This window comes from Limanda limanda, chromosome 19 (assembly GCF_963576545.1).
Source record: "Limanda limanda chromosome 19, fLimLim1.1, whole genome shotgun sequence".
In the NCBI taxonomy this organism is placed as follows: Eukaryota; Metazoa; Chordata; class Actinopteri; order Pleuronectiformes; family Pleuronectidae; genus Limanda; species Limanda limanda.
In genome coordinates this window covers 19072430-19088954 of record NC_083654.1, presented here as the reverse complement: position 1 = coordinate 19088954, position 16525 = coordinate 19072430, and the positions used below count along the sequence as shown (strand labels likewise).

Genomic DNA, 16525 nt, shown 5'->3' with positions numbered 1-16525 from the left:
CTGGAGTCAAATAAACGGTTCCTGTCTTATCTTGACTATTGTTTTGAGAGATTGTTGAAATCAAATATACTAGGTAATAAATCAGCAGATAAGGCTGGTGGGGACAAACAATGAGGGCAACAGCCTGTTGACTGTAAAACCACAGCAATTTAATTAACCAATAATTAATTATATGGCTCCAACCAGTGGAGTTTCAGTGTCCGTACATTTTGTTCTTCGAGACTTGTGACGTCACGGAGACCTTTGACAACTGAAATCTAATCTTTGAGTCAAAGGGACATCTGGTTAAAGTTATAAATACACTGCATTAATGCAGGATTGAGATGTGAAGGTGACCACCCAAATGTAATCAGTTAATCTGAGGGTAAATTAACCTTTTGGCCAAATTTTACAAAAATTCCCTCACGTGTTTTTGCAGCTATAACAATGTACCAAAAAAAAGACAATCTGAAAGAGTCCAACCCCAGAATCTGTTACAGTAGAACAAAAGGACCACAGATACAAAACCAAATCCAGAGCTGGTATTTTTTAATCTGAAATAAAATGATACAAGGGTTTCACAAAGGTGAGGAGATGTCACAACAAGATCCCACCAAGCATATTGACAAAAAAACAGTATGCTCCTACATGTGATTAAAAAAAGGCTAAAGACACACGCACACACACCATCATTTAAACTTATAAAACTGAGATTGCACCCTGTTATTTTACAAACACCTCCACACGAGACGTCTAATGAAAACATATGCTGCGTAAAGGTCAAATGAAATGGAGTAGCATGAGCATAAAAGACATCAAGCGGGAGTGCCTGGTTTCCTACAGCTATTTATCAAAAAACAGGAGGCAGGGGCAGCGTCTGGGGGGGGGGGGGTCGGGGGGGAGACACTGGGATGAGGGCTCATGACAAACAGTCCACGACCTGAAACTAGGAGCGGGAACGGGAACGAGACGGAGAGCGGGATTTGGAGCGGGACTCTGATCGTGAGGCGGAGCGGGAGTGCGTGCGGGCTTTGGCAGGTGGGGGGGAGCGGGACTTGGATTTAGACCTGGACTTGGACCTGGCTCTGGACTTGAGGTCGACCGGGCTCCGGGAGCGGGAGCGAGAGCGCCTCACGGGCTCGCCGCCCTCGTCGTCGCTCTTCGGCGGCTCGCGGCCCTTCGAGCCCGACTTCCTGGAACGATCTTTGATTCCGGATCGAGAGCGAGACCTGGAGCGAGAGCGGGACCTGGAGCGGGAATCCTCCTTCTTTATCTTCTTCCCTTCTTTCTTGGCCTTTTTGCTCTTGGGGCTGCGGCTCTTGGGCGAGCGGCTCTTCGGGCTGCGGCTCTTGGGCGAGCGGCTCCTGCTGCGATCCTTGTTCTTCTGAGCGCCGTTGCTGCGCTCCTCTTCCTCCTTCTTCACCTTCGTCTTGTTCTTCTTGCTACGGGATCGGCTGCGGGACTGGGACGCCGCCCTGTGGACAAAACACACAACTACGTGTTATATTTCATTCTTTGCTCTACTCAACTTTCTCATTTAATAAAAACATCCAAATAAGAAAGAAAAGTACTTAAGAACCCGTCAGTGCTAATGTGATATAGCTTGTTAATCAAAGCCACTACAGACTGGCAACTCAAATGTTCGTGCCACGGCCAAAGAGTTTCCACTAAGGGTCGGACTGGTGCATATCTAGTAAAACTACAGATCATATTCTCTCCTCGGGTGGAGCTCAGGTTTCTCACCTGGAGCGGGAGCGGCTGCGGCTGCTGCTCTCACTGCGGCTGCGGCTCTTACGAGACCTGCGGCTCCTGGAGCGAGACCTGAGTCCAAGAAAGAAAAGAAATGTCAGCAATAGGGTTGCAAAGGGGTGGAAAGTTTCCGGTAAATTTCCGGAAACTTTCCACGGGAATATTGAGCGCGGGAATTTTGAAAAAAAAAAACAACTATGCAAATCAAACGCTGAGCAATAAAAACATCATTGAAAACTCTATTTTAAAGATGTATGGAATGCAGCCCTCCACTGTGCATTCTTCCATCACATGCACAGATAACTCCCAGCATCCTTCACTCTACAGCAGGGCTACTGAGGCCTGCTGTAGTGTGCAGGACTAGTCAGGTAAATTTCCATGATATTACTGGTGAAAATATATTAGCATGCTGATTGAGGATTGTTCATCTGTTCATCTAGCCTATTGCCATTGATTTATCCATCAATTGTAAAATATGTTTACAGACGATTCCAATTGTTTGTCTAACTATTTATATCTCTGGCATTGTATTAGTGTTTTTTTACAAACTTTTTTCTCATCTTATTCTACAGAACAATGCCACGTGCACTATCTCATGTGTGGAGACATTTCACCTCATCCAATGTAGAAGGAAAGGCTGTGTACATTAGCAAATACTGTGCAAAGACCTATGTTAAGAATGACACAACGATGCAGAAGCATATAGTCAAGTGCCCAAAGTTTCCTCAGGGCTCAAATCAGCCTATGACACAACAAAATGTTTATATTTATGTCTGAATAGGTAAATACAGTTAGTATAAATTACCAACAACATTTCCAGTTTATTCCCGTTAATTCCCGTATATTCCCGTATATTCCCATGGAAAGTTTCTAACTTTGAATATTCCCGGAATTTTGCAACCCTAGTCAGCAACAATCTGTCAAATTGCTTTTGCTTCCCTTCTCTCTTATGTCAACACTTGTATGCCTTTATATTCGTATGGAAACATAGGAATATAAAGAAAGGAGTAACTGCAGTGATGTGTCTGACCTGGAGTGGCTGCGGCTGCGGGAGTACGAGCGGCGGCGCCGGGCTCCGGGTCGGTCCTCGATGAGCCGGATCTTTCTGCCGTTCACCTCGGTGCCGTCCAGCTTCTCCAGGGCCCTCTTCATGTCAGAGTAGAGCCTGAACTCTATCACCCCTTCGTTTTTCCGGCCCTTGTGGGTGTCGGCGTAAGTCACCTCCCCCGCCTGCCTCATGTAGTCCTTCAGAGACAAGGAGACAAAGTCAGCCACTGATGCTCGTGGTCAAAATCAAAATCAGTAAATTCTGTGTTTTTAAGTTTGCATCATCTGTGTGAGAACGTCTTACCTTTAAATCCTGCCAGCTGCAGCGGCTGGAAAGATTCTCAACAATGAGCCGATAATCTGTCCTTATAGGCGGACCATATCTGTCTCTTCCAAAACGTCCATATCCACCTTTCAAGGTAACAGGGAAACAGAGAAATGAGGCCCAGACACAAACTGCAGTGATGCAGTAACACTACACTCAGAGCTACACCCTACTAATCATTTCAATATTCTCTTGGGAAAAGGAAAGAAAAAAAAAATATTACAAAAAAAACATTTAAATCCAGAAAAAAGTATACTCCTACGAATTTATTCAAAAGCCTAAACCTACATGACAACTTTAGCAGATAAAACTTTTTTTTTTTTTTAGAAACGCTCAATAAGCCTGAAATCTTATCAAATCAAATTCAAGAACATGTCTGATCCAGGAAGTACTTACGGTGAACTACATCAAGTTTCTAAGCTAGCCTCTCTAAAACATTTCACTGTTACAAAACATGTTCTGTTGTCAGGCACCTATAAGAGCTGAACCCACATCTGTTCCTAACCCCATGGCATCCTCACCACCCGGCCTTGGCCTAATGGGAAAAGCGGTCTTCATTCACAATGGCTCCCTTTTTTGGTCTGCCCAGGGGCCCAGAATGGTCAAACCACACTCTTGGAAAGGGGGGACACCATGGCCAGCAATAGGGGCAGGCAGTCAGCAAAGGACTCTTTCAATTAAAACATTGAGGTTCTTTGTTAAATCTTTACCTTTAAATTGACAGTCATTTTAAATATAAAAAAAAAAAATGGAATAAGACATCAATTGATAACAAGATATTTTTGACAATCAGACGGTTATTTTTTACAATATTTAAAATCAAGACAGTTGTATTCCTTTCTATCAGTTAGCCCCATCACATATTCACAACACATGGAAACCCAAGATTTGTCATTGGTGGCTCTGGTGCCCACTGACAGGAAACCTCCACCCAGCTCCACTATTCTTTTAGGTGAAAGAGCCGCTGCTGCTCGAGCGTCTGACTCGTTTACTTGCAACACAAAATGAAAACAGAGACTTTGGAATGAACGACACTAAGACACACCTAAACAAGCTAATCAGAAACCAGGAGGACCCACTGAAACCAGGGTTACGCCCCAAAACTTTCACACTTCTACTTTTCAAAAAACGTAAAAGAAAATTTGGAAATGCTGCTGACCCACTTGTAGTTTGATGACCTCTGCCATGCCCTGAAGACTGTGAGGGGGATTGTAACGGCTTGTCGTTGTCTGTGGTCACAAGAAAGAGAAGTTCCTGGTGTTATTATCTGTGCATCTTTTATGGCTGGGAAAATACATTTGGTCATATATCGCAGATTTAATATATTACCATCTTGGCCTGTATCAAAACATTCATTAGATAGATAGATAGATAGAGTACTTTATTCGTCCCTGAAGGGAAATTAAGTCGTCATAGCAGCCGGTATATTTGAATACAATAAAAAACAATACAATACAATAAAATAAAAAATATTGAGGTAGAAAGAATAAAAACAGAAACACAAGATAAATAGGTAGATAAGGTGCAGTGGCAAGATGATGGTAATAGTACTGATGATATGATGGTAATGTTATTGTTAGACAGTTTATAAAAATAGTACAGTATATAGTATATAATATAACATAATATATATTTATATATGATAGTAATTATACCAATATAATAGCAGTATATAGTAATAATGGCAGCAACCGTATATATAATAATAATAGTAAATATAATAATAACATGTACACATGTATAAATATGTGTACAAGAATATACAAAGAGTATGATATAATATGATATATAGTAGAGGTATAAATATAAGTATTTGACTATACAATAGATAATATAATATACTATGAGTGTAAGAATATGTACTAAATGTATATTATCAAATGTATCACAAACAAAACTTGGATGTGAGTTGAATGCACAGAAGCCACAAAGGACTAGGTTTAAAATGTTTGCCCCCTTCGTAAATTAAGATTAACGATTCCCTGGCATGAATGAAATCTCTCATCAAATGACATCATTCTTGTGAAATGACGGAAATACTCTTCTGGACACTTACTCCTTCCTCCTCCGCCTCCTCCTCCACCACCGTAGCCTCCGTCACGCCGCGGCCCCTTAGTGTGCTCCACGATCACCCGCTCTCCACACAGCTCTTTGCCGTTCAGGTCGTACACGGCGTCGTCTGCGTCGCGGGGGTCATCGAATTCAACAAACCCATAGCTGCAGGGGGGAGGAGACACTGGGTTACAACAAGGGATGATCAAAGGATGTTCATAATAACAACACACAGCGGTGGTCAGGTGTTTAGACTCAAGCCAACACATGTACTATAATAATATTAATAATATTTGGGAGTACATAGTTTTTAATGATTCCTAATATTCTGTTATCTTTGAACAGAGAGTAATGAAATTGGGGTTTGACATTTGACAGTTTTAGCATAAACTTTAGCCTACTATAAATAACTACAAAATAAAACAAAAAATATATAAAAATAATTCTAATCATGAATGTACCCCAAAACCCATTGCCCAATTTATATATATATTTATATCTAATAGAAAGTGTTTGATTGTTGTGTTGACATTGTTACGGCTGCACATAACAATCAGTCTATGAATGTATTATTTCCTTGGTCAATCATTATCAATAACAATGGGATCATAGTCTCAAACAATAAAAGCACGACATCCCAACTGGCTTAAGGATGATCAAAGGATGTTCATAATAACAACACACAGCACAGGTCCGGTGTGTATAGACTCAAGCCCACACATGTACTATAATAACAATATTAATAGGGCGTACATAGTTCTTGATGATTCTGTAATCAAAGAACGAGTAATGAAATTGGGGTTTGACATTTTTAGCATAAACTTTACTATAGATAACTACAAAATAAAACAAATGAATGTACACCAAAACCCATTGCCCAATATATACATCTAATAGAAAGTGTCTGATCGTTGTGTTGACATTGTTACGCCTGCACATAACAATCAGTCTATGAATGTGTTATTTCCTTGGTCAATCATTATCAATAACAATGGGATCATAGTTCCACAAAATAAAAGCACGACATCCCAATTGGCTTATTTATTTACTTATGACATCAAAGGACACCGCCTGGAGCTACACGTTTTGAACCGGTCCTTTGAAGTGTGAAGGTTTCAATCAACCAATCAGCGCAGCGCTCTCAGTGCGAATGTATGAGCTAAAAAGAGGAAGCCGCGCGTCCAGCTGCAAACACTTTAGAAAACATTAAACCACACTTGCACGATGTTCGGACAAATACGCGGGATTTAAAAGTGCGGGTTTGCACGAAAAACAAACAAGCAGCCGTGACATTGCCACGTCCAGCGGCGAGCTACGGTTAGCTAACAGCTAGCTTCGGTTAGCTAGCTGCCCCTGTGTGGAGGAGATCGACCGATCCCACCGCGCGGCCACGCACGTCCGAGATAAACACGCATAAAAACACCGAGAAACGCGTGTTTACGCAGAGCTAGCACATCCGGTGGGGGTTAGATCACAGGCTACACGGCTGCGGGTGTAGCGGTTAGCATTAACATGCTAGCCCAGTCTGCTAGGCCCGTTCAGCCCGTCGGGGTCCCGCGGCCTGCAGCGCGGTGTGCCTCCCCGGTGGGAATCGAACAAAAGACCGGATCCTGGGGGGGGGCTGGGGGGGTGCGTCGTTACCCGTTCTTCAGGTCGACCTCCAGGATCTTCCCGTAGCCCTTGAAGAACCGCTCCACGTCCTTCTCCCGGGCGCGGTAGCTCAGGCGGCCGATGTACACCCGCGACATGTTGTTAGCTCGAGTGCTAGCGTGTAGCTTGCCAGGCACATGAACGCGCTGCTCGCACACAATAGGTCGCGGCGGCGGGAGGCGTGGCTTCAGTGGTGAGGAAGGGGGGTTTGTTGGGACCCGAGTTCAGACTGTCAGGGGGCATCTTGACTCGCAGGCAAGACCGGAGGGTAAATTATAGATAGGAGGAAAAGTTACAACAACGTTTACATTAAACAGCTAGCCATTGTTAGCATAGAACAGTTTGTAACATAAACCGTTATTATTTAGATGTCCCAACCGAATAACCTGACCTGATAGCGTCCCAGGTGCAAAGAGGCAGTGTTTACATTAGCCATTGTTAGAATCAGAATCAGAAAGGATTTATTGCCAAGTAGGTTTACACCTACCTGGAATTTTCTTTGGTGAAAAGGTGCATACATTTAACATAAAGCATAAAAACACAATAAGTACTTCCCATAAGAAAGAAATAACTGCATATAAACCAAATATATATACAAGACATAAAAGTTAAATAAAGAGTAAAATGCAAAAACAGATATATACAAGATATAAAAACTTAAATCAAAAGTAAAATGCAAAGCAGGAGAGAAATGGGGATGTGCAATATGCAATATACTGTTATGTTATGTTAATGTGACACACAGAATTGACACGTGGGTGCGGGATAAGAGACCAAGTCAGGTGGGGACAGGGACAAAAGTTACAACAATGTTTACGTTAACCAGCTAGCCATTGTTAGCATAGAACAGTTCATAGCATAAACCGTTATTATTTACATGTCCCAACCGAATAACCCTGTACAACACTCCGCTCCATATACACTTACTTCACATCATATGTGGTATGCGTTAATATAAACCATATTGATTATTTATCATTTTATACAATAATCTTTTGCACACTGTCTACATATTCTTACACTCATAGTATATTATATTATCTATTGTATAGTGAAATACTTATATTTATACCTCTACTATATATCATATATTATATCATACTCTCTGTATATTCTTTGTATATATAAGTATATACACATATTTATACATGTGTACATGTTATAATTATTATATTACTATTATTATTATATATACTGTTATTATATATACTGTTATATTGGTATAATTACTATCATATATAAATATATTTGTATGTTATATTATATACTATATATATACTGTACTATTTTTTATATACTATCTAACAATAACATTACCATCATATCATCAGTACTATTACCATCATCTTGCCACTGCACCTTATCTACCTATTTATCTTGTGTTTTTTTTATTCTTTCTACCTCAATATTTTTTATTTTATTCTATTGTATTGTATTTTATTGTATTCAAAGATACCGGCTGCTATGACGACTTAATTTCCCTTTGGGGATGAATAAAGTAATCTATCTATCTATCATCTATCTATCTATAACATGACCTGAACATGAAGTGAGCTGAGGAAACTGGAGGTCTAGAAAGATTGAGTGTATCCAACAAAATGTGTTCAACAACTGAAACGATGTGTTAATTTAGAGCAAGTAAACCGTTTATTACCCAAATTAAAAACACAAACCTGAATGAGAGTATAATATGTCTCCTTTAACAACTGGGTGCTGATTGAAATGAAATGTTAAAATCAACAAAAGCTTAAATCCAAGAGATCTATTACTTATTGAATGTGTGTAACTTGTCCTCCAAGCTGCAAAGAGACACTGTTTACATTAGCCAGCTAGCCATTGTTAGCATAGAACAGTTCATAACATAAACCGTTATTATTTAGATGTCCCAACCGAATAACCTGACCTGATAGCGTCCCAGGTGCAAAGAGACATTGTTTACATTAGCCATTGTTACCAAAGAAGAGTTCATAATAACGCTTTACGCTGCATTTCACGCAAACTAACACTGAAATAACACGTACACAAACAATGTACTATGTGTACAACACTTTTAATGATAGACTCAGGCCCGGATTTTGACTTCTCAGATTGTGGGGCAGAGGGGCAATTACAGATTTGGGGTGGGCACCTTTTCTCTAAGTTAGGGTTCACAAAGTTTACAAGTTTTAAAGAACTTCAACCAACCCATTGTATAATAAATGACTCGGTAATGGAAGTGGCCTAATATCGGTCTAGTAATATGATACAATACAATACAATATAAGTGAATATCTACCGACCTGTAGAATCGACTAATCGAACATGGTGGGGGTCTTTGATTGCTCCACCTTTCCCTCCCGGACGGCTAGACCTGTGGTGACCTGTGTAATCTGCGGGGGGCGGGGTTAAGAACCTCATAAACTCTCAGGCTCGTTTCAAACACCGAGTGTCCCTGTCCCTGTCCCCCCGGTCCTCTGAACTTGTCTCCGCCGTCTTCCTTCACACAATGTCCGCCGCGGGTTGATGTCTCTCCGGTGGAGCAGGTGGACGCGGGTCGAGTCCCGGAAACTCGCTCCTTCTATGGGTTGAGGAGCGAGTTCGTCCGGGAGGAAACTAACGGTCCTCGGCGTTAGCTCCATGCTAGCTCCATGTTAGCTCCATGTTAGCTCCATGTTAGCTCCATGTTAGCTCCATGTTAGCTTCATGTTAGCTTCATGTTAGCATCGCAGCAACAGGTCGGCTAGTCTCCCGGGAATCGGAACCTGTTTGTGCGGGAGGGAACTAACGGTCCTCCGTGTTAGCTCCATGCTAGCTCCATGTTAGCATCATGTTAGCTCCATGTTAGCATCGCAGCAACAGGTCGGCTAGTCCCCCGGGGCTCGGACATGGAGCGAACCGCTTTCTCCAGATACTCCTGGATCGACTTCGCGTTCTCGGTGGTCGGGGTGTGCACCTTCCTGGTGGACTGGGCATCGGACGTGTGGGTGGCCACCGAGTTCTTCTGCCGCGGGGACCTGCTGTGGTTCTCGGTGCTGGTCGGCCTCATGGTGCTGTCCTCGGTCGTGGTCCAGATGTTCAGCTGGTTCTGGTTCCAGTACGACCGGGAGCTGCCCGGGTTCAGCGGGCGGCCCGGGGCCGGGACCGTGCTGTTCGGGGACCGGGTGAGGATCTCCTGCCTGCTACATGTGCTGCAGCTCGGCTTCCTCTGCAGGTGAGACCCGGTCACCGGCTCCAAGCCCACATCCATCCAGGAGGTCAACTCAGGTGTTGGAGTTTAAAACCTTCAGCCTCGGGGCAAACTGGACTGAATATTAATAATAATAATGTAATACCTTTGTTAAAAGAGTCCTGTTGGTCATTATAATGAGAAACTTTCTAAAAGTACTCAGAAAGTTTCTCAAAATAATGATGGAAGTATCTCAAAGTAATGACTTAGTAACTCAAAATAACGACTTTCTAACTCATAACCATAACTTTCTAACTCTTTTTAATCTCATACATATATTTTTGTATTCGTCTTCTGGACGGAAAAGGACCTCTGCTAACTCTGCTGATTAAAAATAACATTTTAGGCTTATTACCGTGGGCATTTTTTCTCTATTTATTAATATGGACATAATGCAAATAAGCTGATTAATCAATTATTACTGAATCGTTAGCTGCTTCCTTGAAGATTTGTTTAGAGGCTTTATCTCAGTCTTATCGAGGGTTAAAGTCAATTGCATCACTTTATTTCATGCATAGGGTTAATGAAACTTTACACCTGTTGAGAAATCCCTCCCTGTATGACTTTGAGTTACAGCACCAGTAGCTATTTGACTGTATCAATGGTGAAGAATAGCTTGTGCTATTTATAGTGATTTCCCAACATGTGTAGAGTTGCATCAATAGTTTTGCATGAAATAAAGTGTTGCAAGTTCACTTTAAAGTTTGCTAAAAAATCCCCAAATTAGTAATGTAATAAAATTAGTTTTAGCTTTATGTTTGATGATGTAAATAGTTTAGACATTTTTATTTAAACCTTTACTAAGTGATTATTTGTCTTCACCATTATCACACCTTCCCTGCTGTAGTAGTTCACTCTGCTCATTTCTCCCGTAGAGAAACTCAACCAGGCAAGTAATGATATGTGTCAGGTTCTGAATGTAGATCAGGTTTGGAAACAAATAAATCTAATGTGCCAGAAGAGAACTGGATTCTTAAAATGCACAACAAACAGTGAGTTAATCAGCTTTGAACAGCGTAAAGATATGGATGGCGTGATTCACAGCTTCATAAGACACCTAATGCTTTGCGCCTCATTGCTTCTTTTCTTTATAAAAGCTTTGTGGGTTTGGTTTGTGACACGTTCTCCCAGTTTGTGCGTTTCATGCTCCTCTCTCACATGCTCCTCCATGCAGGCACATCTCCGCCATACGTCAAGGCTTCAGGGTCTGGTGGCGGAAAGAGGAAGGGTCCGAGTACGCCGTGTACCTGACCCATGACCTCAGCATGCTGCGCCTCATCGAGACGTTCTGTGAGAGCGCGCCACAGCTCACCCTCATGATCTACGTCATGCTGCGCACCAACAAGGCCAGGACGGTCCAGTGTGAGTTAGATTTACCTACAAGCAAATACATTATTGAGGTTGAATAAAATATAGCTGCAGTGTTGAGGTTTCTTCCAGCACGCTATCAGGCTCCTGGTAAGTCACGACATGTGTTTACTTCCTCTTGGTGGCTCCACTGATAGTTTAACTTCTGTTTTTGCAGTTGTGAGCATCGCTGCATCCACCACCTCCATCGCCTGGATGGTGGTGGACTACCACCGCTCCCTGCGCTCCTTCCTCCCGGACAAGGCCAAGCAGGGCTGGGGTTCCTCCCTGATCTACTTCCTGTGGAACCTGCTGCTGATCGCCCCTCGTGTGGCGGCGCTGGCTCTGTTCGCCTCGGTCCTGCCCGGGTACATCGGCGTCCACTTCCTCATCCTGTGGCTTGTCTTTGTGCTGTGGGTGTGGCGGCAGAAGACGTACTTCATGGACAGTGTGGCTGGCGAGTGGCTCTACCGGGCCACCGTAGGACTCATTTGGTACTTCAGCTGGTTCAACGTAGCCGATGGTCGGACCCGGGGGCGGAGCCTCGTCTACCACTCCTTCATCACCACGGATGCAGGGATCCTGCTGGTGACGTGGTGGTGCTACAGGGACCCGGTCCAGACGGAGTCCTACGCCCTGGCTCTGATCATCACTCTACCTCTCATCTACCTCCTGGGACTGCTCTTCAAAACCCTCTACTACTGCCTCTTCCACCCCAAACTGTGGAGGCCCCCCATGAGGGACCCCGGGCTGCCCGCTGATCTGCCTGATGCTGAAGTGTCCTTCAGAGACATGTCCATCCAGGACGGCACGCTGTCCTCCCAGCTGCTCAACAAACGCATGGCCTGCCACGCTTCGAATTTTTACTCGGAGCAGAAAGACGTTGGACAGACAGACAAAACCAATAAAGCAGAATCCCCATGTCTATGATGTCTGTGATGTCACAGCCAGTCGTATTCAGTTGATAAACGTAACATTGTGCGGAAGTGATGGAGTGTTGTCCGTCTTCATCAGTCCAACTCTTAACTGTTTCCTGTGCTCAGTGTAAACCACAGACTGTTTATCATGAAGAGGGAAAGAAATGAAGCCAAAAGATCCTGGATACGAGCGCGGCCATCTTGTGCCAATGACGTCATCTTCGTATTCAACCAACATACAAGCTCGGAAACAATACTTGAAACAAAATCCTATTAACAGTATTCACGGTACATGTGCTTTTACGATATCATATTCCAACATATTCAGGTTCTTTGTACAAACATCTAATATAACAACGACTTTTATACAACAAGAAATCGTGAAGGAATAAGCTTAAACAAAATCCTGTTTATATAATACACGGCAATATATCTCAACTCTACTTGAAGCTACTGTAATATGATAAGCTAGGTTTTTGAAAAATGCTCGTAACGTTTGGCATATAATTTTTTACAAGTGAATGTATTTTAATGTTTCGATACATGAAGTCAACTTGTACATGTGGAAATTATTTCACATGTTGCCAAAGGTTTGTGGTGGTTGCGTCAACACCTTGTTTTTCCACAATGCAAAAACGTTCTAATTTCTCAACGTTTTACCAGCATTTGATCCCTGTAACTTTTGGAATTTGCTTTAAAACTTTAAAGTTTATACTATTCAGGGGTTCACATGACAACAGACGTGCGTTGTGAATGTGTGCGTTGTGCCGTTGGGTTGTGTCTCAGCTGCTACCACTACAACCTCTCTGAAGGACCTTGAATGTAGATCTGACTCATAAGCTCTACTTACGAGACATTCTCTTGTTTAATTGTCAAATCATTTCCCTATAACTTCAGTTCAAACTCATCAAAACAAACTTTTCCCTCAGTTTATGAGTAATGCTGCGCTAAACAGTTATTCTCGGTGAAGCATGTTCACTTTAATTCTCTTTAAAAGTCTGTTCAAGTTGCCGTTGTTGTTTTTTGGTTTGTGTTATTTTTACATGTCAAACCTGTTTTTGTTGATTAAATTCACAAAAATGTTCATATGCAATGTTCAAAGAAAAGATTTTTGGTACAGACTCTGCTGAGTGGATGTTTTTCTCATTTGCCAAGTGCAATTATTAAAAAAAATACCTGTATGAACAGTTTCAATTTGTGTTTTTGCACTTGTTCCTTTTCCCAGAAGTGACACAACATGAATAGGAAACAGCTGCTCTCCCGTTTGTCTTTAAGAATGTGCTGTGAGCTCCAGAGAGGGTTGTCCTGTGGGAGTGGTTAGAATCTGAAGGTTCAACACTGCACCTTGCTCCTTTCCTTTCAGTTATCTTTCTCTCCAACAAGGTTCAACAGGGCTCCGGCATGACGCTGCTCTCAGATCAGCCGGTAAACGACTCCCAGGCTGTGTTTAAGTATCGTCCTGTGGACTTCCTCTTCACTTGTCTGGGTCTGGTGTTCCTGTTGCTCGACATTGTTCTGGATATCTATGCAGCTGTGAGTTTTTACCAGGAAAAGGAGTACGCATGCCTCGGTGTGCTGCTGCTGTTCCTGCTCGGCTCCTCGGTGCTCGGGCAGCTCTACAGTTGGCTGTGGTACAGCTACGAGAACTTTCGCAGGGAGACCAAGGTGGAGAGATGCCTGAGACTGTGGCAGCTCCACCTCCTTCATGTGCTCCAGCTGGGAATCTACTTCAGGTAGTTTGTCCTTATAATCCTATCTCCTGTATGTCGTATAGTATTTCAAGCTGTGTGTGAATGCAGTAAATTAAGCAGTTTGACATTACATTGCACTACATTGCCTTATGCCAGGGCAGTTTCGTTTTGAGATATTCATCAGTGTACTCCTCCCTGGATTTTCCCTCCAGCTCGTACGTGAAAATGTATTTCTATTCATTGAGGAATATAATGCAGTTAATCTAGGCATCTTCTCATACTTGATTTGATCACATTTTAAAACACTTTGTTTCTTTGAATATTCTTATTAAGAAAACTGGCTTTTGTAGAAGCTAAATTTGCTGCTTTTTACTCCCAGATGAAACTTTCAGGACAAACTGAAACTAAAAATGACTCCCTAGTGACACCACAGATGCCAAATATTCACTGGTGCCAGCTTCTCTAACATAGATTTCCCAGTTTCCCCAGTTTTCAAAGAAACTCAATATATATTTGATATATTTTCTTACAGCTTGAATGATGTGTGTTTTTAAGGTCGATACTGATATTAGGGAGTAAAAGTGTCTGATACGGATAAGATGTCATTAACAAACCCTTAACTCTGAACATCAGCCTTTACAAGACTGAACTTGTTTCCCTTCCAGGGAAATGCTCTCCCAGCTTTGAAGCAACCTATACTTACTTGTTTCTTGCTGCTCATGGTTCAATGCACTTATTATAAGTAGCTTTGGACAAAAGCGTAAGCTAAATGTAATGTAACCTAACTAAGAAAGTTTACTCTGAATTATTTATTCTATAAAATAACATTAAAGCTCCATGGGACCACACTTTGATACAAAAATATGTAAAGGACCCTCAACAAGTCCTGATGACATCACAGAGGATAGACACTGTCATTGTTTGTGGAAAACTTTTATATTTTTGTGGCCCCTGGATCTACAATTAACACAATCAGCCACAATCAGCCCTTATTGGTTAGTAATATAATTTGTTATGGGATTAACTCGTTCTCTCTCTTCTCAGGCATGCCGGTGTCGTGGAGGCTTCTGTCCACAGCTTCCTCACGAGGTCGCCCCTGCCCATGGCCGTGTTCCTGACCCACGACCTCAGCATGCTGAAGCTGTTTGAGGCGTTTTCGGAGGGCACCCCTCAGCTCGTGCTCATGCTCACCATCATCCTGCAGCGGGGTCAGCTGGACCCGGTGACAGGTAATGTACTCAGTACTGAAGTGTCTGCCTTCCTTAGAACTCTAGAACCGGAGGAGTTCAACACTTAAACCCACTAGAGTGAAAACATAGATTTAATACACATGTTTTCTTGCTTCAGTCCAACCTGGACCTCGGTGCTTCCTCCTCTCTGACATTCTGCCTCTTGACCTCTGACCTCTTCTCCTCCTCAGTGCTGAAGGCCCTCGGCTCGGTCGCAGCCATCGCCATCAGTGTGACTATGTACCACCGCTCCCTGCGCTCCTTCCTGCCCGAAAAGATGGACCAGCGGCTGGCCTCCTCAGTGGTCTACTTCATCTGGAACGTGCTCTTCATCGCCTCCCGCGTGGTCGCCCTCGCCCTCTTCGCCTCCGTGCTGCCCTGCTTCATCTTCAGCCACTTCTTCTGCTCCTGGCTGGTTTTATTCTTCTTCGCCTGGAGATCCAAGACCAGCTTCATGGATAGCCCCGGTGCTGAGTGGCTGTACCGAGCCACTGTGGGCCTCATTTGGTATTTCAACTGGTTTAATGTGGCGGAGGGGAGCACCAGGACCAGGATTCTGCTCTACCACGGCTACAAACTGGCGGATATTTCCCTCCTCTGCGGCCTGTGGTGCTGGAAGACAACCACAGAACCATCTCATAGTGGAATAACCCTCTTTTATGCTGTAATCACTGCTGTCAGTGTTGTGTCTTTTTACTTCCTTGGACTCTTATTTAAAATAATATATTACAAATACCATCACCCAAACCTCGACAGAGAGCAGATGACAGGTGTCTCGACTGGGATGGCCCAAAATGGAGATGAGGCACCTGTGGGTAAATCACCTTCTGGTGATGAGGTGGACTTAACGCTCATTCTTTATTCCGCGTCATTAGAATCAGTCGTTGCAGATCGCTGCGGGCCCAGAACACCATCACCTCCGCCCAGCGCTGGCCGCTGCAATAACAGAATGAGGAAGATGGCCAATAACTTCTACTGCTGACCTGCTGTCACTTGACATCCGCACAGGACCTGAGGTTTGAAAGAGACGTGAGTCATGCAGGCGTCTGTCAACACGCCACTGAGTTCACAGGACTTTGACCGCCTCATTAACCACAGATTCAAACTCATGAGAATCTACTGAGGTCCAGGTGGAGACACTTTGTGGTGTTATGGTCCAATGACAGTCAGTTACTGGTGTTCCCTTGTGTTTACCGTTTATCATTATTATTATTATTATTATTAATAAAACACTTGTTCACATTACGTGGGAACAGTTATCGGCTGCTGTAATTATTCCTCCGGCTCTGGATTTGAACAGATCTTATTCAAAGTGTTTATTTTAAGGGACTGTA

At 43.0% G+C, this 16525-nt stretch overlaps 3 protein-coding genes across 3 annotated transcripts; 2 read left to right on the top strand and 1 right to left on the bottom strand.

Annotated features, from left to right (window-relative positions):
- Positions 1 to 865: 865 nt before the first annotated feature.
- Positions 866 to 6936, bottom strand: srsf4 (serine and arginine rich splicing factor 4). The gene is made up of 7 exons (XM_061092981.1): positions 6794 to 6936; positions 5157 to 5317; positions 4264 to 4329; positions 3080 to 3186; positions 2759 to 2973; positions 1723 to 1800; positions 866 to 1454 (listed from the first exon to the last, which is right to left on the bottom strand). The coding sequence occupies exons 1-7, from the start codon at positions 6898 to 6900 to the stop codon at positions 926 to 928; spliced, it is 1263 nt and encodes a 420-aa protein (XP_060948964.1). The 5' UTR covers positions 6901 to 6936; the 3' UTR covers positions 866 to 925.
- Positions 6937 to 9227: 2291 nt separating this feature from the next.
- Positions 9228 to 13452, top strand: xkr8.3 (XK related 8, tandem duplicate 3). Its single transcript, XM_061092980.1, has 3 exons — positions 9228 to 9992; positions 11182 to 11369; positions 11533 to 13452. The coding sequence occupies exons 1-3, from the start codon at positions 9667 to 9669 to the stop codon at positions 12282 to 12284; spliced, it is 1266 nt and encodes a 421-aa protein (XP_060948963.1). The 5' UTR covers positions 9228 to 9666; the 3' UTR covers positions 12285 to 13452.
- A 203-nt stretch (positions 13453 to 13655) lies between these two features.
- LOC133026118 (XK-related protein 8-like) lies at positions 13656 to 16400 on the top strand. Its single transcript, XM_061092978.1, has 3 exons — positions 13656 to 14004; positions 15007 to 15191; positions 15383 to 16400. Exons 1-3 carry the CDS (start codon positions 13673 to 13675, stop codon positions 16171 to 16173), a joined length of 1308 nt encoding a protein of 435 aa, XP_060948961.1. The 5' UTR covers positions 13656 to 13672; the 3' UTR covers positions 16174 to 16400.
- The last annotated feature ends 125 nt before the right edge of the window (positions 16401 to 16525 follow it).